Below are 23075 nucleotides of genomic sequence, written 5' to 3'. Positions count from 1 at the left end.
CGGGCGCTCGGCGGGGACCGCGCCCCGGTCCCTTAGGTCCCTTACGCGCACCTACTGCGGCTCCCAGCCCGACTTCCGAGTGGAGCTGGGCCCTCCCCGGCCTCACGTGCTCAGCAGCACCAGCTCTTCTCTTCCGATGTTCGGTCACTTACGTGAATGACTCGCAGCTCTCTCCTTAGACTTACTTTGAGCAAGTGCCTCAACCTTCCTGAGCCTGAGATTTCTCATCCATAAACTGGGCATAATTCTATCCACCTCCCGCGGCTCCTGAAGAGAGCCTGTTTGGCCTATTTATCTACCACCACGCACGGAAGCTCCTGACTGCTAGGAATTAATGGTCTAACCAGCAGTTCTTTGTAATTCAGTTTTTTCAGAAAGGGTGAGAACACACAGTCTATGCTGAGCATACAATCCGCGGGTCCGTATCTGAGAAGAATGCTGGCTTTAAGTCTGGGCCGGGCTGGGAGACCAATGTTTTAGCTTCTTCCTGTTCCCCACTCTGACCCCATCAATGCCTAAACCATGTTTTAAAACACACCAAACGGTATATACGGTGAATCTTACTCTGGGTTAAGAAAAAGCAAGGGGGTTTCATTTCTTCTTGTTTCATAGGCCTGAGGAAATTACTCTGGTTTCTGTTCTTCCCTCAGCAAAAAGGAAGTTAGTGACAATGAGGCCCCCAAACCAATTCTGTCCCCGCATTTCTTTACTTAGTGTGTACAGCTACAGACCCTCCCAACAACACAAATGCTTTTTCGTGGGTGTTTTCCTTCGATAGAACTTTTGGAGGGTACCTCTTTTCTTCTTCCTCTAGCCTTCTGGAGACTGTGCTATATTTACACAGCTCTGTGCTTCTTCACGTAACCCAGTTGCTCGGTCATGAAGCAGGAGTGTCTGTATTCCTGTGAAAGAAAAGTCCATGATGGAAGACCTGCCCAGCAGGATTTCCAGGGCTTAGACCCTGGGCTGGGACTCACAGACCTTGCCTCACTTATTTCGCAGACACCGATGCCTGGCTCAGGCTTTTGGCTGTATTCTCTTTTCCAGTCTGGAATCCATTACGCTTAAGTTGTCAGAGGGCCTGCGGTTCGGGAATGCCGTGTAGGGGGCAGGCCAGTGTTGGAGTTTAGTCTCTCTGAGCAAGCATTCTAAGCATGAGCTCAGCAATCCCACTCACACCTGTTTGCAGCATCTGGCTTTGAGCCCCTCACCTAGTCCCCTCACCTAGGGACAGGGTGGTTGCCCACTCAGCAGCCTCAAGTCTAGTTTTAACCCTTCTATGCACATTCCTTTAAGGCAAATGAGTTTCATTATGAATGCGCAAGGGTCCTTTTGAATCGGCCAAGACTGGCATTTAGCAGGCAGTGATAACCGGATCCTTCTGTCAGGTGGAATTTGTGATTGGCATTCACAGTGGCAGAGAGGAAATGGAGGTCCGTTGTGGGGGGGCCTGGGCAAATCTCCTCACTGCCCCCGATATCCTTTCAATGGCCTGGCATGGTGGCTCCCATGCTTACCACAGTTAACCCTCAGGATAAGACATGCTATGTGGGGCAGGGGTCTACATTCGGCCATCATCATCCATTAATGTGTCAGCTGTAATTCAGTTTATCAGATAAATTCCTATCACCCGGATAGGCTGAGGAACTGGAACACAAGTAGGGAAATGGTAAGGGATCAGGATCATGGGTGGAGCCGACAATGATCGTTTGGGGGAAAGGCGGATGCTGGCACTTCATGGAGCCCCTGGGAAGCTGCGAAGAGGCCTGAGGGCGCTGGCGAGCTGCCAAAGAGCCCACTCGTACTTCAGGCCAGCTACGAAAGTATTTTCCCTCCTAAATGTGGCTACCGGACTTGTGACAGAGTGAACACCAGGAAAGCATCTGTGTAGTTTTGTTCAGTCAGCGAATCATGTGGCGCAGGATGCATTCTGTAGAGGGGCTGCGGGTGCCGCCCCCACGCTAAAATAAGGCACGCACGTGACACTGCGCCCAGTTGTATCATACCGCCGATGCCAAGTGTCCGGGGACGTATCTGGCTTCAATTGAGCACTAAAGGCAGTTTCAGCCTTTGGTTGTCAAGAATCTTGCCAAAAGAAGCATGTTGGCTTGAAACAAATCATCACGTTTAGCATAAAAATGGTCTGTCTGTTTAGGCAGAGGTCAGTATTCACGCCTATAAAATGGTTAGAAAAAGGTCTTTTACAGATCAATTGATGTGCCCAGATAACCTGGGATTGGGGGGCTTTTTGTTTGTTTGTTTGTTTTTTGTTTTGTTTCAGTTTGGTATGGGTTTTGTTTTTCGGATTAGAGTAAGGTGACTACGGTGGGGAAGAGAAGAGTTTGGATGTACATAAATAGGCATGGAATTCTGCCATGATATTGTTTTTTCCACATCAGCTTCGAGGACACCGAGGTATCTAACCCATTACCAACAGAATCTAATAACATAATAGCAGCCTTTTTTCAAAAGCCCAATTTCACTTGATGGGTCAACTATTTCTTCATGGAAAACTACTCGCTTAAGTTTTATTCTGCTGTAGCTAATATGATTTCATGGCCCTTTTAAAGGTTTTTGAAATGTTTATTTTTGAAAGAGAGAGAGAGAGAGAGAGCAGAGAAGGGACAGAGAAGGGGGGGGCGCAGAGGATCTGAAGCAGGCTCTGCGGTGACAGCACAGACCCTCACGTGGGACCTGAACTCAGGAACCGTGAGATCCTGACCTGAGCCGAAGTTGGACACTTAACTGACTGAGCCCCCCAGGTGCCCCGGCCCTTTGAAACTTTCTATCGAGGAGCAACATGGCAGTGGGAAGGATAATCCTAAGGACCTGGGACAAATTTACTAAATTTGAAACGTTACCCCCAAACCTATATTTAGGGTAAAATCTGGTAAGGTATAGGAAAAGTACTCATTTTCACTCAAAACTATTTTAAGTGGCAACAGAACAGCATACTTACCAAAGTTCTGCTTTGTCATGTCAGCTAGTGTCCATTCTCACAGCAGCTTCATGAAATCACCAGGGCTTCTGAGTTGAATGCATGCGCCTACCTCATTGCTTTGAAATCAGTCGCATTCTAATCCAGTGGGATAATTTTACCAGTGAAGTCATCAGAATATATTAGCCCGTCTGCAGTCGTTCTGGGAAGAACTGTGTTTGTCAGAGCACCTTTAAATGCAAGGAGTTTGAGTTTATACATCACATTGCATTTCAGCAAGGCTGCTTTATGACTGTCCTCCATTTCACTGTTATTTTTTAAGCTCAAAACAATAGAAATAAATTTCCCCTATGAGGTTAGATTGATCAATTGCTTCAAAATCATAGCTGTCTCTGTCTTGGATCTATGAAAGATAGGTGCCTTTTAAAGAGATGGCTATACAAAAAATAAATTTTTATGTTATTAGATTTTATTGCCTAGAGAAAAAAAGTCCTTTCATTCATGATTGCTCACAACTAAGCCTGCAGCTTGCAAAACCTGTACTATTGACATATACATCTGTAATATACAGCGCTGCGTAAGCTTAAGGTATAAGTGATTTGACTTACATCTATTACGAAATGGTCACCACCATAAGTTTAGTTAACATCCGTCATCTCATATAGATGGCAGAAAGGAAAAAAAAAGTTTTTTTCCTTTGTGGATTTTTTTTTTTTCCCTTGTGAGGAGAACTCTTAGGATCTACTCTCTTACCAACTTTCAAATACGTCACGCAGCAGTGTTAACTATAGCCATCATGTTGTGCGCTGCAGGCTTTTCTAAATCCAAATTCCTGTTGGTTCGATGCCACTTTCACCTCAGTAAATTATGTATAAGTAGACTTAAAAAAACAAAAAAAAAGAATAGCCTGGCCTCTTTCCCAGGAGCCTCCCTCCACCGCATGCAGGGCTGCCGCCCCTTTTGGGTCATGAGTGTGAATGACTTTCAGGGCTCTTGGCCATAAGCAAGAGAGCCTGAGCTTGCTTTCTATCGCTAATAATAATTATGTCCTATATACTAATTATTATTATTATCCTTCCTCCTAAGTAGAAAAGTGACTGGACGAGTCCAGAAGGCCGAGGCTCTTCTTCCTCTGATTCAGATTTCCTTCTATTGCAGACTGGGTTTGAGGACCCGCCCCCCCAGGCACGGGCTGCAGCTTCGGGAAGTGGGAACGGAGCGGATTCCGAGCCAGCTCGCCACGTCTTCTCCTTCTCCTGGTTGAACTCCCTGAATGAATGATGCTCATTCCAACTGTTGCCGTCTGTCTGCCTGGCTGAGGTGGACACCAGCAGCAGGGAACCTACATGAAATTAATAGGATGCAGGTGATGAAAGGGACCTCGGAACAGGATTTCTGCAAAAAACCAAACCAAACCAAAACAAAAACCCCTTTAATTCCAGATGACTTTCCGTAGGGAAAACAATTTTGAAAAGCATAGTTGCTTGAAAGCAATGGAAAAAAAGAAACTTGATCCCATGCGAATCTTGTATTGCGTGGGAAACATTATGAAGAGTATGTAAGTGTGATACATGCGCATGTGTCCGTAGCGGGTGGCAAGTGTTGAAAAGTGTACACCACACTATTGTCTCTAATAGGCACGGGCTTTTGTCATTATATAAAAGTAGCTCTTGTTCTTTCTTCTTTACCAATGCAATTGGTCAGTGAAATTCAGTGTTAATTCAGAAGTGACTGATTTATCAATATACGGACAAAAGGTAAATCATTGACCAAAGATATGAAACATTTTACAAAGGTTTCCTCTTTTCCATAACAGATGTCACTCGTATATCAAGAAATGTTCTTTAACTCTGGTGATGCTTCCACAGTCCAGAAGGCTGAAGGCCTGGGACATTTCTTGTGACATTTTTCTAATCTTAGATGTGCAGATATCAAGCACTTAAATTGAAAAAAGATTTTCCAACAGGAACTCTCTACTTTCTTGTGTATCCAGTGAGGCACTAACCTGGTGAATTATAGAATAACTGCATGTATTTAAATATATATACACACACACGATGCATATATAAAATACATATATATTTAAATCATGCTTTATTTGTCCCACCATAATGCCTCTTTCAAAACATAAGTATAACTTTATTCTGTATGAACCCTAAAATAAATGCTGTTTTTAACAACTTAGTCTTATAATGACTTATTTAGTGTTTCATTGTTATCTTATTAATACATTAGTCAAGTGTAGTTAAGGGGTCCCAAGGGAAGAAGCATCTTCAGAAATCCAAAGTAATTTTGAAGTATTAAACATTCAGTTGAATTTCTGTAAGTTGTAACTCAACTACCAAAGATAAATACATTATAAAACTAATTGGATGTACCTGTTCCATTTTAGAAATGCATAGAGATAATTTATATTCTTTCGAATTAAACTGACTAGGATTGGTATAGACATAAATGAGAAGAGCATTTTGTGAAGTTATTAAAGTCAAAATACTTTTTACACGAAAAGTTTTCCCAAGTGCCATTTCATGGCAATTAAATTTAAGTGTAGAACTATTGAGTTTCTTGTTTTAGAGGTAGGCACTGACAAATAGCTTAGAAGAAGTATATTTTATGGTGCTAATGTAGTAGCTTCATAAATTGACTTTCTCATACACACACACACACACACACACACAGGCAGCATGTTGGCCCTAGAGTTTGGAGGAATGCCCTGCCTCAACACTTCTCTTTTCCTTTCCTCCTTCCCTGCCCTCTCCAATTATTCAGCATCTTGTAGTTAATCAGGGTTGTTATTTCCATTATGAACTGATCTTCCATTCATAGAATTACCAAGTCTTAGAGCTGGAAGCAACTTCCTGAATTATTTAACTTAACCTCAGAGGAGTAACCAGAGGTACAGAGAGGAGTCCAAGGCGACCGCAGTATCTGTGGAAGCCACTTGACATGTTTGTATTTTTAGTAAGAAACTAATGCAAAGAGTTTTCAGCCCTTCCCGTGCTGATATCAGGTTGAAGGAACCCAGGAGCTGAAAGTTTTACTCCTATGAATATTGAAAAGGAAAAATAAAGTCATGATTACCTTTGCAGCTTTTATTAAAAATATAAATATTCGACATTCTCTTACACAGCCAAATTGACCAATGATTGGTAAGATTTTTTTATTACTGAAACGTTTACAAGGAAAGGTTGATGCAAAGAGCTTACAGAGTTTGTGTCGCCTACCCAAGAGAATGACATTCTCTTTGGCTCAAACCACAACAAAATAAATTGGATGACTTCTGTCTGCTTCAAAACATTTCCTTCTGGGTCCATACTTTCTAAACACCATTAAAGACACCTGGAAATGGAAACTAAAAGTAGACAATAGAAACAACATTTGCTGCTGTTACTGCGCATGAATACACTTTGTGCATGCTAATTAAGGAGTATAGGCTCTCTTGCTGTACATAGTCTACGCTTCAAGCTTTAAAAAAAATAAACAAATGGTATCAGAGCAACGCTATGATACAGAATGCTGTATTTTATTTTTTCAATTTTTTAAGACTTTTGTGCTAAATGCTGCATCCTTTTGGCCAAACGCACCGTTTTATTTCCCAATAATCTCCATCAGTTTCCTGTTGCTGTGAGCTTGCTGCGCTAACTGCTCAGCCCTGGCCATTTCCAGGACTTCTCGGAGGAGGTGGAAGGTGAGATCCAGCGAGATGGGAGGTTCCTCCGATCGCCTCGGCCTCTCGAGTGTCTCCCGGCGGCTGCCGAGGGCGCTCCCGGCTCCGGGCTCGGCGGGCCCCGCGGGGCTGCTCGGCGGGCGCCGGGGCAGCGGCTGCTGCTGCTGCAGCAACACTCGGAGCAAGTTGGCGGCCGCCTCGTCCGGGGCAAGGCGGCCGCCGCTGCCGCCCGCGACAGGGGGAGAGGCGGGCAGCAGCGGGGCGGCGGGGCTCTTGCCGAGGTCGCCCAGGCGGAGGAAGTACTCCTCTCCCACGCGGAGCAGGGCGGGCTGCCGGGGCTGCGGCGGGGCGGGCCCCCGGCTGAGCAGCGCCCCGCACGGCGGGCCGGGCAGCAGGGCCAGCAGCAGGGCGCCCGCGGGCCAGAGCAGCGGCAGCCGCATGGTGGGCGCCTGCTGCGGCAGAGACGGCGGGCAGCGGGGCGGGAAGGGAGAGAAAGAAAGAGTCGGTCAGAGTTTAGCTCACACGGAAAGTGCGGGGGGGGCGTCCTCCCACACGGACACCCGTGGACGTGCCGCAGGCTCGGGGGGGAGGGGCGGGGCGCTGTCCGCGGTGCTGAAGCGCCCGGACTAGAGCTTCCACCGGAGTTGCGGGGGGTCTTCCCACACGGACACCCGTGGACGTGCCGCAGGCTCGCGGCGGGCGCTGTCCGCGGTGCTGAAGCGCCCGGACTAGAGCTTCCACCGGAGTTGGGGGGGGTCTTCCCACACGGACACCCGTGGACGTGCCGCAGGCTCGCGGCGGGCGCTGTCCGCGGTGCTGAAGCGCCCGGACTAGAGCTTCCACCGGAGGGGGGGCGGGCGGGAGAAGGGACGCCTACAAGGCTCAGCACCAAAACTCAGCCCCTCGCCAGGTCTCTGAGTCCCCCTCCTAACGATCCCCAAAACTGACTCCCCGAGCTCTGGAGAAGATCTAGACTTTACATCTCCCTCGCCGTGAACGCCCGCCCCGCTTCCGGATGCTCCGGCGTTGTCCCCCCAGATGAAAACCGCTGCTCCTCTGTCTGCATCCCAGCCCTGACGGCCTCCTCTCAGGGGTCGAGATCGATCGGGGGGGGGGGGCGGGGGGGCTCGTCTACACCGCCAGCAACTAGTAACTGGCAGTTCGAATGGGAATTAGCAACCGTCTAAGTTTGTTTTTGACACCTCCCAATTACTATCGGAGTCTGAGGCACCGTCAGCAAATACACGCACACACTCAACACGGCCGCGCCGGGACAGCCCCGGCGGGAAGTTCCGTCCAGGCGCTCCCTACCTTCGGAGGTGCTTCTGCAGAGGAAAGTCTCCGGGGCTTTTTCAAGGGTTTTCCTCTCCTTTCTGTCCTCACTCTCTTCTTCTCCTTCGCTTCAGTCTCTCAGCCGACCTGGGCTCTGAGTTTCTCCTCACCAGAGCCTGGAGTGGGATTTATAGTGTCGACCCTCTTCAGAAACCACGCAGCATTTGCCTAATAAGCTGACGCTCTCTTGACAGCTCGATTGCGTGCTGCCTCTGCTCCTGCATAAATCATAGGGCCCTGCCAGAGAACGAGGGGCAGAGTTTTGCTATCTCAACACTGAATCTCACATCCAATTATATCAACAGATATTTATCGCCTCCTTGGTGACGTCAACGAGCCCTAAAATGGAAGGGCTTCTTATGACTTGTCCATTGACAAAAATTCTTGAATGAGATTTCCCAAGTATGAAAACATACTGACCTCTTACTATGAAAGGTGAAATTTAGGGTCAGAAAAAAGACATCAAATGAGAGGGGAGAGGAAAAGAAAGTGTGTGGGACAGGAGGTCTATCAATACAGAGTCCTGTGGCAAAAGCAGTAACTGGTTATAGGAGATCTAGATCCCCTTTTTTTCTCTACCTCTAACTTCTCTGACCAGTTGTCTCTGGAAACACTTCAGTACCTAAAAATATCCCTTTGCTAGAGACACACAGTCCCATCATCTTTCTGCCTGGTTCTGAATGATGAACAAGGAGATGGAAGTGCAGGGACATCCAGCTTTTAAGCTTCTACCTGCTTTTTCTTCCCAAGAGTAAATAAAAGAATTGTGAGTCTGCAGAAGAAAGAACAATACGTCTCTTGAAACAAGACTCAAGTGTCTTAAATGACTGGCAGGAGCTGCTTCCATAATGAAGGGGTCCAAACCACGGTGAGTTGGGGATGTAGCAAGATTTTAAATTCCCCCAGAATCTCACTGCTCCTCCTTTGTCTCTCCTGTCAGAATCCAAAATTGATTGTTGGTTTTTCTGTTCCCAAATTAGAGAGAGAAAGGGCAAGCCAAAGGTGCATGAGTTATACAATCTTCATTTGGTCTACTTGATGCAAACCCAATGAGAGAAGCATCCATTCTAACTTCCTGTTCTATATTGGGAAAGGCTTAAACTGCCTGAGAGCAGGGCTGAACTCATCAGTTGCATATTTTCACTGGTGAATACTGAGTCTCTAAAAAGGTAATCTCATTCATTTTACTTCTAAATACTATCAATATCCATTATGGTATCCATATAAGGACAACCAGGTTTCTTTTTTTTTTTTTTAAATCATTTCTTTTTCCAAATTTAAATGGGCTCCATGGAAGCCTGATAAGTAAATAAATGTTCTCTGCACTAACACAGAATGGAATGCTAAGCCTATAAAGCCATACTCAAATCTCATATTAAATTGACACTATCGTATAAGTGGGAAGCAATTACCTCTAATTTTGCAGCTCAAAATGCAATTCCAAATTCTGGTGTCTATGATTTAATTCAGCTTCTAGATAACCATCAGAGTTGTTTATCAGAAATCTCCTGTTGCTCATTTCTGGTTAGCTCTGCTGCTTCCTTTGTAGCTACATGACAAATGATGCAATACATATTTCAACTCCTACTTTGGGTCTATACTAATCCACAACTGCTCTTAGAAACAAAAGGAAGGTAGAAAGAGAAATGATGGCAGTTTCCAGAGAATTCAGTCCATAGTTGCTCATTGTGCTACGGAATGTACTTTTATATGGAATGTACATCATAGAAAATGGTTGAGCTTCTAGAGGAAAGCAGTGTTTTATGTTGGTAGGGGGCATACAGAACCTTGATTTTTGTTACTGTGGGCTCCTCCCCCTTGAATGTATATTAAGTTTTTGCTTACTTTCCTTTATGACCCCTTCATTGTCCCCACTGGCAGAATCAGCTTAGATGTCAATCTGGAGATGGAAGTAGATTTGGAAGAAGTTGTTCAGGTAAATGGATACTGAAGAACAAGTAGGAAAGGGATGAGAGAATGAGTTTAGAGGCACCTGGGTGGCTCAGTTGGTTAAGTGGCCGACTTCAGCTCAGGTCATGATCTCATGGTTCGTGAGTTCGAGACCCTGCATCAGATTCTGTGTCTCCCTGTCTCTCTTCCCCTTCTCTGCTCGCTCTCTCTCTCAAAAGTAAATAAACATTGAAAATTTTTTAAAAAGAGAGAGAATAAGTTTAGCTGGGGAGGCCTGAGAGCTTCCTCCAAAGAAGATACATGTTTTGGACTCTAAATCCATACCCCTTGAGACCTCTCTCCTTTGGGCCATATGGAGGATGTTGTTTTCGTATGGCTCCTTCATCACTGTTGAATCCTTGCTGTGAGATTTTCCTTATGTAGGTAGTTGATAGAGGAAAAGTGGCTCTGAATAGGGGAGAGGACAAAAGGCCTGGACCCCAGAGGAGGGTAGCTGTGTAAGGAGCAGCCCTTACTCTCCACAATTATCCAAAAGTTAGATCTCATGAATCACTGAACATTTACATTAGAAATGACTCAAAGAGATCATTTGGTTTAAATGAGAGCCAGAGAAGTGAGGTGACGTAAGTGGTTAATGGTAAAGTCAGAATTAGAACCCAGCTCTCTGGACTAGCAGACTACACTATTTCCATGATATAACACTGCCCTTTGTCCCCCACCCCCCCATCTTTCTAGCAGAGACACACAAGTAGAAGTGAGAAGACGAAGTTAGATAAAGTGACACATTCATACACCAACCCTATGCTTTCCTTATATTGATAAATCTCCTCCAGAATGAGAACACAGGAGATTTTCTGTGAATGCTGATGTCCCTGGAACCTGATCTTAAATCTCTGGGTGCACACACTGCAATTTACCTTTCAGCTGAATCTTGTAGCTGTAACATGAGGTTTTCATATGTATTGCCAACTTAAGATGCATTAATTTGATTTTCTGCCTTAGTTCGTGTTGGAGAAAAAAGATCTTTGGGTAAAATATAGTTATGTGGCTCTCAAAGTAATGATATAAATGTGTGACGGGAGAAATAATATAAGGCAGAGGGCTTATACGTGCAGTACACTAAATGTCCAAGTCCATAAAAGTTACCACTGACAGATCTGATCTTACGTGTAGGAATAAGTTCTTGAAAGTAGTCACTGGAAAACCAATTTAAGTGCTTTTAGAACCCAGAAACACAATCCAAGGAACATGGGCATAAAAACAGGGATTACTTTACATTTTAAACCACATTTTTTCACTAAAAACAAAGTACAGGGTATAGCTAAATTTTAAAAGGCATGACACAGTAGCCCAGTAAACAAAGAAGTATCAGAAATAACAGGTCACCGCTAGGCTTATTCCTGTCATCTGCATCTTCTTACACTTTCGAGGAGTATCCCAACATGTGCTTCTACTAGCAAAATTCATGGCAAACAAACACAGTCTCCAAGTTTGCTAACTGAAATATTTGTTGAAATGAATCTACCATCTCCAGTGACAGCCTTTAGAAATGCCTAAGGTAGACAGATGTTTTGGTAACTGCTTGTAATTGTGCTTCAGATAGATTAGTAACTGCCTTCCACTTCCATAGGTAGTACTAGGGAAAGGATCTCAAAGCACAAATAACTAACTGCTTCACCAGTAACAATAAACTTTATTATCAAAACCATTAATCCAATTTGTATAAAATTTGGAGAAATCAGGAAAGTATAAAGAAGAATACAAAATTCCTCAGATTCCAGAATCTAAATATAATCTCAGTTAATATTTTACTGTTTCCCTTGAGAATTTTTCCTGAGCACATACATTTATGTAATTGATTGAGATAACAGTATGTTCCTATCTTTGAATCTCTGCTTTAAAAAACAAAAACAAAAACAAATCTCTCTTATTTAAAACTTAAAAGAAGTTGATTGAAGCACTCTTTTCCATATTTCTAGGTTAGGTTTGACTTGTGCTTAATGCTCTCCTAACATCATGATTGTCCTCCATCATAAAGCTCACATTTTTTTTTTAAATTTATTTTTGAGAAAGAGAGAGATAGAGCACGAGCTTGGGAGGGGCAGAAAGAGAGGGAGACAAAGAACACGAAGCAGGCTCCAGGCTCTGAGCTGTCAGCACAGAGCCTGACGCGGGGCTCGAACTCATGAAACACAAGATCATGACTTGAACGTAAGTCAGACGCTTAACCAACTGAGGCACCCAGTTGCCCCATAAATCTCACATTTTAAAATAGTTACTTGTACAATATGTATTTTTCCTTGCTGGACTATAAGCTGTGTGGCAAAGACTTGACTATCTTTATAAACTTCCATATTCATTACTCTCAGCCCCTAGCATAGTGCCGAAACATAGCAGATAACCAATAAACCTAAATGGAGGACTATAGAAAATTTGTTGAATGTATAGAAAATGACCCATAAGCCTATCATCAGAAATAACCAGATGAACATTTTATAACTAAAATTTTATAGTCTACTTTTCCATTTAAAATATCTCAAACGTGTTCCTATATCTAAATGATATTCATTTTATTGACTACAAGGAGATGTACTACAATTTCTATTCATTCCTCATTGTAGATCACCATCCTAATGACCTGCTTTTTAACTTTTCATCTACATCTGACCCTTGTACCTTTAAGTAATACATCTACAGAATCATTTCCTGATCCTTCAAGTATAAACATCTCTTAACCCCCCAGATTGTAAATGAGAATATGAGTATCACTTCAGCTTTTTACACAGCCTTCTGAGGCTTGATCTGCCAGGCTTTGTCATCTGTACTTTTATTTCTAGACTGTCCATGTTAATATTTTTATAAGCATCATTAAGTCTTCTGCGTTTTCACTATAGACTGATCTCAAAGTTAAAAAGCAATATAGTTTGTGTTTATTGACGGTATAAAAATTGTTCACTGCATAAAAATGTCATAGACTATGATTATATTTGCTTTCTTGTTTTTGTTTTACAATTACCAAATCATCTTTTTTATATTCAGTCTAGTTCTTCCTAGAATCACTGTCTTAATTTTGCTCCCATTTTTCTTTTAGATTTTCAACCACGACAAGTAATCTATCAAGCCTCCCCCTTTTTAAGACCCATCTCCTTGAGCACCCTGCTTTAGACTGGTCACTTTCTAAATCTGATGCATAGAGTTGAAGTCTCAATTAAACTCACTATCTAGAATCAGATGATTTATTCCTTCCTGATACCTGAATGTATTTTGCTGAAGCACACTCACATTTAACTTTCTAAGAAAGAATGTATGGTAAGTAGATTTTCTGAATTCTTACATTTCTGAAAATGATTGTATTTTACCCATATAATTGTTTTGAATTATATTTTAGCAAAGTATGCAATTCCAAGTATGCAATCTTCCTCCAGAACTTTTAAAGTACTGTTCCTTGTGTTTTATCATCCAGTGCTGCTGATGAGAAATCCAATGTCATTCTGATTCTCCTTTCTTTATAGGACCCTTTTCCTTCTCTCATCCTCACTTGAAGATTTTAGTATTTTGTCTTTGTTGTTGATGTTCTGAAATTTCACAATGATATTGGGTCTTTCTTCACTTATTCATTTTAATTTGGAGATTCTTGCTCTTCAAGTGTAGGAAAATTTCTTGCATTACTAACTTCTATGATAATTTCCTCCATTTTCTGTTCTTTCTTTCTGGAACTTCTATTATAAGATGTTCTCCCTCTGCTGGCCCTCTATGTTTATTATATTCTCTCCTTTTAGGGCTCTTTCTCTTGTGTTCTCCTTTCTGGGAGGGCCTTAGATACCCTACAGTTCTTCAGCTAGTCTTATTTTACAACATAGATTCAACTTCCAGGCTTTTTAGTCTTTCTCCACCCTTTACTCATAGCTCTTATTTTTGCATTATAATTCAATTGTTTCTCAAATTTCTTGAAGACTATTAAGTAGGAAACATTACCCTTCTTTCTCTAAATTACCTATTCCATCCATGGTCATTTTTAAAAATGTATTTTCCTGGTTTCTCTATTTTATGTTGGAGACTACCCTTAAATCTCTTAAGGAAACCTATGTATAAATGGTAGCACTCTCATATATAAGAATTAGGTGATACAGGTTTAGGAGGATTAGGAGGAACTTAACGGAGGACCGTGGGGAAGAAGAAGGGGGGAAATAGTTGGGGAGAGGGAGGGAGGCAAACCATGAGAGACTCTTGAATGCCAAGAACAAACTGAGGACTCATGGATGTGAGGGGGGAGGGGGGTGATGGGCATGGAGGAGGGCACTTGTGGGGATGAGCACTGGGTGTTATATGGAAACCAACTTGACAATAAACTATTTATAAAAAATAAAATTAAGTTAAATTAACAGTAAGTTAAAAAAAAGAATTAGGTGATACAGGGGCACCTGGGTGGGTCAGTCGGTTAAGCATCCCACTTCGGCTCAGGTCATGATCTCAGTTCATGAGTTCAAGCCCCGCGTCGGGCTCTGTGCTGACAGCTCAGAGCCTGGAGCTGCTTCGGATTCCGTGTCTCCGTCTCTCTCTGCCCTTCCCCCACTCATGCTCTGTCTCCATCTCTTTCAAAAAAAACCAAACATTAAAATACGTTAAGTTTTTTTTTTAAAAAAAGAATTAGGTGATACAAAGCTGACTGGGAACTCCGTGAAGAAATCTTGTCGCCAAGCAACCTACGTGTCAGGGCAGAGACTGAGACAGTCACCATCAGCGTCACGTTACAGAGCGCTTTTCTCCGGACCTGTGCGATTCCCGTTACGGGGGTACACGTGTCAGTCTGTTGGAGCTGCCAACACGAAGTGCCACAGGCTGGGCGGCTGAAACACACGAAGGTGTGTCTCCTGCTGCCCTGGAGGCCGGAGGTCCAAGGCGGAGGTGAGGGCGGGGTCGGTTCCCCGGCGGCCTCGCACGGGCTTCCCGCTGGGCGTGCCTGTCCTAACCTCGCCTCGCAGGACACTAGTCGTACCGGGCCAGGGTCCACCCGTACAGCCTCGGTTTTACTCCAGCTACCGCCGTAAAGGCCCCGTCCCCAAGCACGGCCACACTCCGAGGCGCTGCGGCGGGGAGGCCGCAACGTGGCCGCGACCACCAGGCTCTGCAAGTGCTTCCCGATCGTCTCTCTGCCCAACGGGTCGGCGCTGGAATGTTCAACGGCCTCCACGCGGGGTGAGAACGGCGGTCGGACCAGGTGAGGGTGCCCTCCCTCCTTTGACCCCTTCTCTCCTGCCCGCCCTTGGTGGTGTTCGGGGTTTCTAAGTGCCGAGCCCTTGCTGGGCTCCGGAGGGACCCGTCCCCAGCGACCTGTCCCCTTACGCGCCTCCTGCAGCGGCTTCCTTGCCTGCTCGCTCGGACACCAGGCCCGGCTTCCCTGCCCCCCCTCCGCCCCCCCCGGCTACCCCCCCTCCTCTGCCCCCCCGGCTACCCCCTCTGCCCCCCTCCTCTGCCCCCCCCCGGCTACCCCCCCTCCTCTGCCCCCCCTCCTCTGCCCCCCCGGCTACCCCCTCTGCCCCCCCTCCTCTGCCCCCCCGGCTACCCCCCTCCTCTGCCCCCCCCGGCTACCCCCCCCGCTACCCCCTCTGCCCCCCCTGCCCCCCTCTGCCCCCCCGACTACCCCCGCCCCGCAGGCCCGTCACGCGCCCTGCTCTCCTTACGCCCCTGCCTGCTTACAGCCCCCTCATCCCAGTCTCTATGGCTGGGGTCCTACTATCACCTCTACGGCACCTCAGAGGGGGGGTAAACGCACGCGTTCTGGAAAGACTTGCCTGCACACGGTGCTGGAGAGGAGGCCGGAGGGCGTGGAGGCAGACTGGGGGGCTGCGGCCTTCAGGGCTCCGCCACCGGGCCTCCGACGCGCCCACCGCCTGCCGGGGCTGTAGGGGCAGGGCCTCCCTCCGGTTCCCCACCAGTCAGTAACCCTCTCAGCACCCGGGAACCACGGTGCCGCATCTCCTTTCCTCAGAAAATGGCAAGGATTTTGTTATCTGTCCCTTTATTTTCCCAGAAGTTAGGAAGTTGGTTACCCTGGAGAGGTGACTCCGAGCAACAGAAAAGGGGCACGTTTCTGCTTCTCTAACAAGTCCTTGTCTTGACAGACATGACTGACCTTTCTATTTACATCATAATACATCGAATTTTCTGTTTTAGGCTCCAGATAATGGATGGAGGGCAGTGAGAAGATGTGTGTGAACTTTCTGTCGTGAAGGGCAATTTGCAGGAACTAATCATCTTACAATGGTTGGTCATAAGGAAGAAATCCATCGGCCAAGCATCCTGCATAGGTATTTATATTCATGAACATCTCTTGACTCTAAAGAAAGATTTCTCAAAGAACCTTCCTAGGAATGTTACTAGTGTTACACAGGGAAAGATGGAGTGGGGGTGGGGGTGGGGATGTAAACTAAACACATTTTTTACTGCAGGATTTTCTAGTATTTTAAAATAATTTTTCTGGAGCGCCTGGGTGGCTCAGTTGGTTAAGCGTCCGACTTTGGCTCAGGTCATGATCTCGCGGTTTGTGAATTCAAACCCTCTGTCAGGCTCTGTGCTGACAGCTCAGAGCCTGGAGCCTGCTTTGGATTCTGTGACTCCCTCTCTCTCTGCCCCTCCCCCACTCACTCTCTGTCTCTCAAAAAATAAACAAACATTAAAAAATTTTTTAAAAATAAAATGAAATAAAGTATTTTGTTCTGTAGTATAAATCCTCAAGTCTTCAGCATTTCCCAGACTTATCTGACCACAAAGCAAGTTTATTGTGGCACGAGTTGAGAGATATAATAACTCAAGGCATTTTATGTGGACTCCAGCTATACTTCCCTTGGCATCCATGTTAAAGTCCATGATTAGAGCTACTAAGTCATTTTCTACCACTCCTGGGAGACACTTTAAAGATAACACCTTCTACCCTTGAAGAGAGGGTTTCAGGGTATGGGGAAATGCCATTTCCAATGCTTCTCAAGATTACCTGCCCTGGGAAGGGTCACCTGGGAAAGAGCTGTAGGGCTCCCTCTCACCACCCATAAATAGTCAAGTACACTTCCTGGTGAGGAGAAGGACTTGGTCTCTACAATAATTTAGCCCAGTCAAAATCTGTGGGCTCATCTCACAAAGGAGGAACTTCTTTGAGTGTGAAAAGGCATTAGTGTCCTAGACAAAACTGATTCTAATGGGTGATACTGGATTTTTCACTAAAAAATTCAGTCATTCAAGAAGTAGTAGGCAGTTAGGGTTGTAAGGATGGGCAGAGATGATAAGTAGCCAACATTTAGAAGCTGTGGATTTCAAAGACGCTGTTCCTGGTTGTGGGTGTAGACTTTTTTTGAACTTTGCTGCAAGCTCTTTTCATCTCCAAGGCTTCTGTCATCCATTTGTGGGAAATGTGATGCTAGATTTCATTATGAGAGCTACAGTTATTTTTCTCATGTTTGTGTGCTTGTTCATCTGTTTTCTAGTTCTTTTTCAGATTACTTCCCACCCTGTAGACCATAACTCCTAATACACTGCTTACACGTGGTGCTTGGTTGGTTGTTAGATCGATTATGTCCTACGTATGAGAAGGACATTAATTCAAGTTGTGGTCTCACAACTGTGAGTCAGCAAACTCTTGAAAGGATGGCTATATGAACCTATGTGTGGGAAAGACAGGATCAGTCTCATTTGCCACAGTCACTGTTCTCTTTTGCATGAATTTTAGAAGTGATCAGAGCAATAGTGTTCCAGGGATAATGAAAAAGATTTTAATGGTCTCAAGCAGCAGTGAAGTTTAATGCTCCTCTTACTCACATAAAGTTAAATATAGATACGTACTTCAGCCTCACCTCATTTTTCAATTTGTTTTCCTTGTAGTTTAATTCTCAATAGCTGTAAAGCTGTCTTGTGCTAATATACTCTTCGTCGTAACAACAATAATTGCAATAAAGGGATTTTTCAAATTTGAATGGAGAAATACAATTATATAATCTGATAAATTTCTTCTGTAAAAAGAGTTACTCAGCTTTTTGAGGAGAACCATATCGGTTTCCTGTTTATAATGGCATTTGTTCTAATATCTTTACTTGAAGTTTTCCCTAAGAACTACAAAACTCTTCAAAGCAGCCTTGCAAACAGAATGAATGTTACCTGGCTCTGTGTTCCTATGGGGATACACTGGAGTTCTGATATGGCAGTTGTCAGATTACCAGTTTTGACTCTATTATTTCCTAGGTGGGTGACCTTGGGCAAGATATTTAAATTTCCCAAACTTGTTTCCTTATTTGTCAAGCCAATATAAAATGTCACTTTCTTTATTTGTCCCTCTTGGGGTTATGGGATTAAATGAGATAGTGAATTTAGGGCCTAGAACAGAAGAGGCGGTCCATAAACATTAGTTATTGCTGTTGTGGGCTAATGATGTGGTTACTGTCACTGCTGAAGACAGTGATTCTATCTAATCTCAGCTCCTCAGAGCCTCACATTAGCTCAGTATTTACTAGGCTTATGTTTATTAATTAAATAAAATAAATGTAATCACTAAGATTTTCTTTTTCTAATACCAGTTTTCAGCCACCCAGATGGTTTAGGAAAAGAAATTTTGGGGAGGTGCCTGGGTGGCTCAGTCCGTTGAGCGTCCCACTTCAGCTCAGGTCATGATCTCATGGTTCATGGGTTCAAGCCCCACGTCAGGCTCTGTGCTGACAGAGACTGGAGCCTGCTTTTGGGTTCTGTGTCTCCCCTGCTTACACTCTCTCTCAAATAAATAAACATTGTAACTTAAAAAAAAATAAAAAACTAATCAATAATTTTTTTAAGAGCAGTTTTAGGTTTAAAGAAAAAGTGAGTAGAAAGCACAGGGGATTCCCATGTACTCTCTCTCCCTCCACCTTAGTCTTCCCGCATTATTGTCATTACTACTAATATCCTGCACCGGGACACTATGTTTGTTATACCTGATAAGCCAATAATGTTGATACATTATTCCTAATGAAGTCTATAGTTTACATTAGGGTTCACTCTTTGTATTGTACATTCTGTGAGTTTTGACAAATGCATAATGGCATGTATCCACTATGACACTGTCACACAGGATCATCTCACAGCCCCAAACAGCCCCCATGCGCCACCTGTTCATGCCTTCCTCTTCCCCCTCTACTTCCAACACCTGATCTCTTTACTGTCCTTAAAGCTTTGCCTTTTCCAGACGACATATAGTTGGAATCACTGCAGCCTTTTCCAACTGACTTTTTTCACTTAGCTATATGCATTTCAGTTTCCTCTTTGTCTTCCCAGACAAAGACACACTTTTACTTAGGAATAGCATGATTTTGAATTGAGAAGTATCTGTTTGGCTGATGTCCGTCTACTTGGTAACTGTCTGCTCACTTAAGGACTATTTCTGTGTTGAAACCTCTTAACCTAATCATTTATCTTTTTAACTGAAAGTAAGTGTACCCAAGGGGGAATTTTACATTATAAGGAGGGGTTAGAAACAAAAATAAAATTCCTAATAAAAAATAAAATCGGGTATACATCTCTTCTCTATTCCAAGATCAGGGTGCTCCTCTTCCCGGTGGGAGCCCCCACTGCCCCACAGGCTGCTACAGACCTGCCCGATTCTCCAAACTTGACCTGGATGACCACTTGCATCAAGCTGGCTGAGAGTCCATTTTTCTCTCCACACCCTAAGTGTTCTTGGATGACCTTACCATTGTTCATTCTTAGCTTCTGCTCTCTGGTTAGGCAATAGAAAATAATCATTCCTCATAATTTTTTAAAGTTCCCTCTTACTCATCTGTTTCCCTGAATCAATCCCTAGACGATCCCCTCCACCCCTTCTTCAGCCAGAGGGGGGCAGCGGGGGCAGCACAGTGGCAGCTGCCTTCACGTCTTCCCAGGAGGCCAGCCCTAGACCAGCAGGCTTCTTCCAGATTTCATTTCCTCGATAATTACATGTTCATCCTGTTCCATCAAATATTCTGAGATACAGCTTCTTGGGCAACCCTTCGCTTCCCCTTGCCTCAACAATGTTTACACCTTTCAAGCACTTAAAAACAGTATGTCTCTCTCCACTGGTCTAGTCTAAATTTAGAAAATGCATAAATATATTTATTTGGCTCCTTCAGCACCTTTCTTAAAAGCCGCCTTCCTGGGTGCTCGAACTTTCCACAGGGATTTTTGTGGGGAGGGTGGGAAGGAGCAGGCTTTTCACCACGCCCCTGAAGCTGGGCCGTTTGGGTTTCCATAAAAGAGCTGTCGTTTACCTCCGGCTCCTACATCCGTGTCTCATCAAGGGGGCCCCGGGTCCTGGGGCCCCTGCGACGGGGCCGGGGTGGTGAGACCAGCTGGGACGGGGCGGCAGCACCAAGAAGGGGGCGGCTCAAAGCAGGGCCCTCGTGTGTAACCTAGTCTCAGTCACATCCCCAAATAATGGCAGGGCCCCTGAAGCCGTGTCCACTCTCTCCAACACTGAGCGCCTTCGCTGGGTCGTGAATAAACATAAACATTGGCTGAAAACTGGAGCTTTGACATTTTAATGAAATATAAAAAATGTGAACCCATGTTTGTACCTGTTGGGATTTTATCAGAAATCTTCTGGGGGGATGAGTCCTATGAAAGGAGCTGAGCAGGTTCTCAGAACTAGCCACTGAGACTGCTTGTCTACACCTTTGAGACACTGCAGCTCCTTCCCTTTTGGTCAAGAAAAGCATAATAATGGCTCCCTTTTTTATGCTTCTTCTAGAAGTCTTTTCCTTCCTTATCTCTAATCTTCACTGGAACCTTGTTAAGAAGTAGATGCTCTTATCTACAGCCCACAGATGAAGAACCAGAGGCTCAGGATGGGCAAGTAAGCTGGCTGATGTCTGCCAGCTAATAAGTGGAGGGTGATGGGATCCCCAGAGAGTTCCTCTGTTCTCTCCGCTTCTTTCTTACTCAGGCCTCCCAGGAGCTCGGGGGGGGGGGGGGGGGGGGGGGGGGGCGGGGTTGGGGTAGGACACATGGTTTTGAAAGAAAGAACAGACCCCGTATTTATATTTACCCCACACTCCTGGTTCGTGTCTTTCTTCAGCACTAACCACAAGGTGTGATTATGAGGAATATCACGGCTTGTGTTCATGTCATTCAAAAGAACAGTTAACTAAAACATCTGGGCTCAATGGGAACATCCTTGGAACCTTACGTAGGTATTATCCATAGTTATTTGCCGTTTGCTCTTCTTTCTTCCTCCTTAATTTTAATCCTCACACCTCTTCTATATAAGCTACGCCAAACCTCTCCTTCCATCCATCCTTTGCTGTCATTCCCAAGAGCAATGGGGACAATCTACTAAAAAAATGTGTTTATCCAGATCCTCAAAATAGATTCTAACCTCCCATATCTCTGGACCTTGAAAACGTTTATATCATTTCTCATTGTACAATGGATGTTATGTTGATGTTCATGCTTCACACCAGTTTCTAAATTAATATTTGCTATACAGAGGCCTGCTAATTAATACGTACCTTTCCTGAAATTTCAAATCAGCTATTTGAAATGGGAGGAAGGCAGAAAGCAACTTGCAAATTCTGTGCATAATGAAGTGCGGAACAAGCTCACATAATGAAGACAAACAATTATACAACATTTGCATGATTCTTTTTTCTTACAACATGAGACAAGACACACGGGGCTGATCAGCATGCTGCCTTTGCCATGAGTCTTGCTACTTATTCCCCCACCATTTGGTAGGATTTTCAAAGCCAAGAGCAGAGCACACTGTTTTGTGAAAGTTTCTTATATTATCCTGTCAGGCAGCCAAGATCACCTTGCCAAAGTCACCCTGACATAAGTGACTGTCACTGGGGATGTGTCCCTCAGCTGACAGACATACACCCAGAGGAAGACCCCAGTTCAGGTCCTAACCACTAAACTCAACTGGCCAGAGAGTACTGAAAATGATTGTTTCTAGTCCCCAAAATATTCACTGAGCTTCTACTATGTCCTAGCCCCCATACTACATGCTGGAGAGAAAAATGAACAGTAAAATCCCCACTGCCCTTGGAGTTGTCACTGCTCATCGAGGGAGATGTGTTAACACCGTTTATGGTAAATGGTCGGTAAGCACAAGGAAGGGAGTCTACTCTGACAGCGGGGAGGAAGAAGGTTCAGGAAGAGCTCCACAGAAGAAAACGGATTCAGGCAAGCTGGGGATTCATCCATGCTTGAGAGGCTGTCGTGCAGCATGGTTAAGAGCCCATCTTCCTGAATTCAAATCTGAGCGGTGTGACTTACTAGCAGTGTGACTGGGGAGATCACATAACTTTTCTGTACCTCAGTTTCTTCATCTGTAAATTGGGGATAAAAATGGACTTACCCCAGGGCGCCTGGGTGGCTTAGTCGGTTACGCGTCCGACTTTCGCTTAGGTCATGATCTCGCGGTTTGTGGGTTCGAGCCCCGCGTCGGGCTCTGTGCTGACTGCCAGCTCAGAGCCTGGAGCCTGTTTCAGAGTCTGTGACTCCCTCTCTCTCTGACCCTCCCCTGCTCACGCTGTCTCTCTCTCTCTCCCCTAGAAATAAATAAAAAAAGACATTAAAAAAAAAATGGACTTACCCCATAGAGTTACTGCTGTGGGGATTAAATGAGTTCTATACAAAGCTCTTAGTATGGCTTCTGGAACATATTAAGTACTCTGTAAGTGTTAGCTCTCATCTGAACTACGGCAGGAGCTGGAGAGAGAAGCCAAAGCCTCAGGAAACGTTAAGTCCAAAGTAAAGGCAGGATGTAGGACAGAGGGAGAAATCCAAACAGATCTTATCATTTTGTCTTGAGCAACGGGGCAGATGGTGAACAGGAGAGCAGTTTAGGATAAGAAGATGGTAAGATTTATTTGGAAAATACGGAGACTAAGAGCCTGGGGAATATTCAGAAAGAAAGATATAGCCAGCAGTTGTAAATAGGAGTGTGAGCTCTACAGAGAAGTCTGAGCAAGCCCGGAGAACTGGAATCCTTAACAAGAGGTTGAAGCCAGGGCTCAGAATGGAGCAGGATGAGGAGCTCAGGACAGTCGAGAGATCATGAGGGAGCCTGAGAAGGGGAAGTTCAAGAAAGAATGGTCTCATGAGGCAGAAGGGAAGAGAGCTCTTGAAGGAGGGAGCAGTGGGAAAGGTAAAATGCCACGTGATATAAAAGATGGAGAGAGACCCATTTGTTTGACAGTCAAATCCAGGGGTTAAAGAGCTGGAAATGGA

At 44.7% G+C, this 23075-nt stretch overlaps 2 protein-coding genes across 8 annotated transcripts in view; one reads left to right on the top strand and one right to left on the bottom strand.

Annotated features, from left to right (window-relative positions):
- The window catches only part of TRIM55 (tripartite motif containing 55), a 40629-nt gene extending 36193 nt beyond the window's left edge, over positions 1–4436 (top strand). For all 3 annotated transcript variants that reach the window (XM_039246988.1, XM_039246987.1, XM_039246986.1), the window contains one exon: positions 4097–4436. In XM_039246988.1, the coding sequence (XP_039102919.1) occupies positions 4097–4219 (123 nt within the window). In that variant the 3' untranslated portion in view covers positions 4220–4436. The remainder of the gene's footprint in view (positions 1–4096) is intronic.
- A 1576-nt stretch (positions 4437–6012) lies between these two features.
- CRH (corticotropin releasing hormone) lies at positions 6013–22591 on the bottom strand. Of its 5 annotated transcripts, none has more exons than XM_039246964.1 (3): positions 22438–22591; positions 7917–8174; positions 6013–7057 (listed from the first exon to the last, which is right to left on the bottom strand). In XM_039246964.1, the coding sequence occupies exon 3, from the start codon at positions 7043–7045 to the stop codon at positions 6527–6529; it is 519 nt and encodes a 172-aa protein (XP_039102895.1). In that variant the 5' UTR covers positions 7046–7057; positions 7917–8174; positions 22438–22591; the 3' UTR covers positions 6013–6526. The 5 variants fall into 5 exon arrangements, with proteins under 5 accessions (XP_039102895.1, XP_039102896.1, XP_039102898.1 ...); XM_039246965.1 differs by having other exon boundaries at positions 6013–7054; XM_039246967.1 differs by having other exon boundaries at positions 7917–8053.
- Positions 22592–23075: the final 484 nt, after the last annotated feature.

The sequence above is a fragment of the Hyaena hyaena genome, unplaced genomic scaffold, assembly GCF_003009895.1.
Source record: "Hyaena hyaena isolate Hyena2069 unplaced genomic scaffold, ASM300989v1 scaffold_287, whole genome shotgun sequence".
Classification (NCBI taxonomy): domain Eukaryota; kingdom Metazoa; phylum Chordata; class Mammalia; order Carnivora; family Hyaenidae; genus Hyaena; species Hyaena hyaena.
This window is presented reverse-complemented; position numbering and strand designations above follow the sequence as displayed.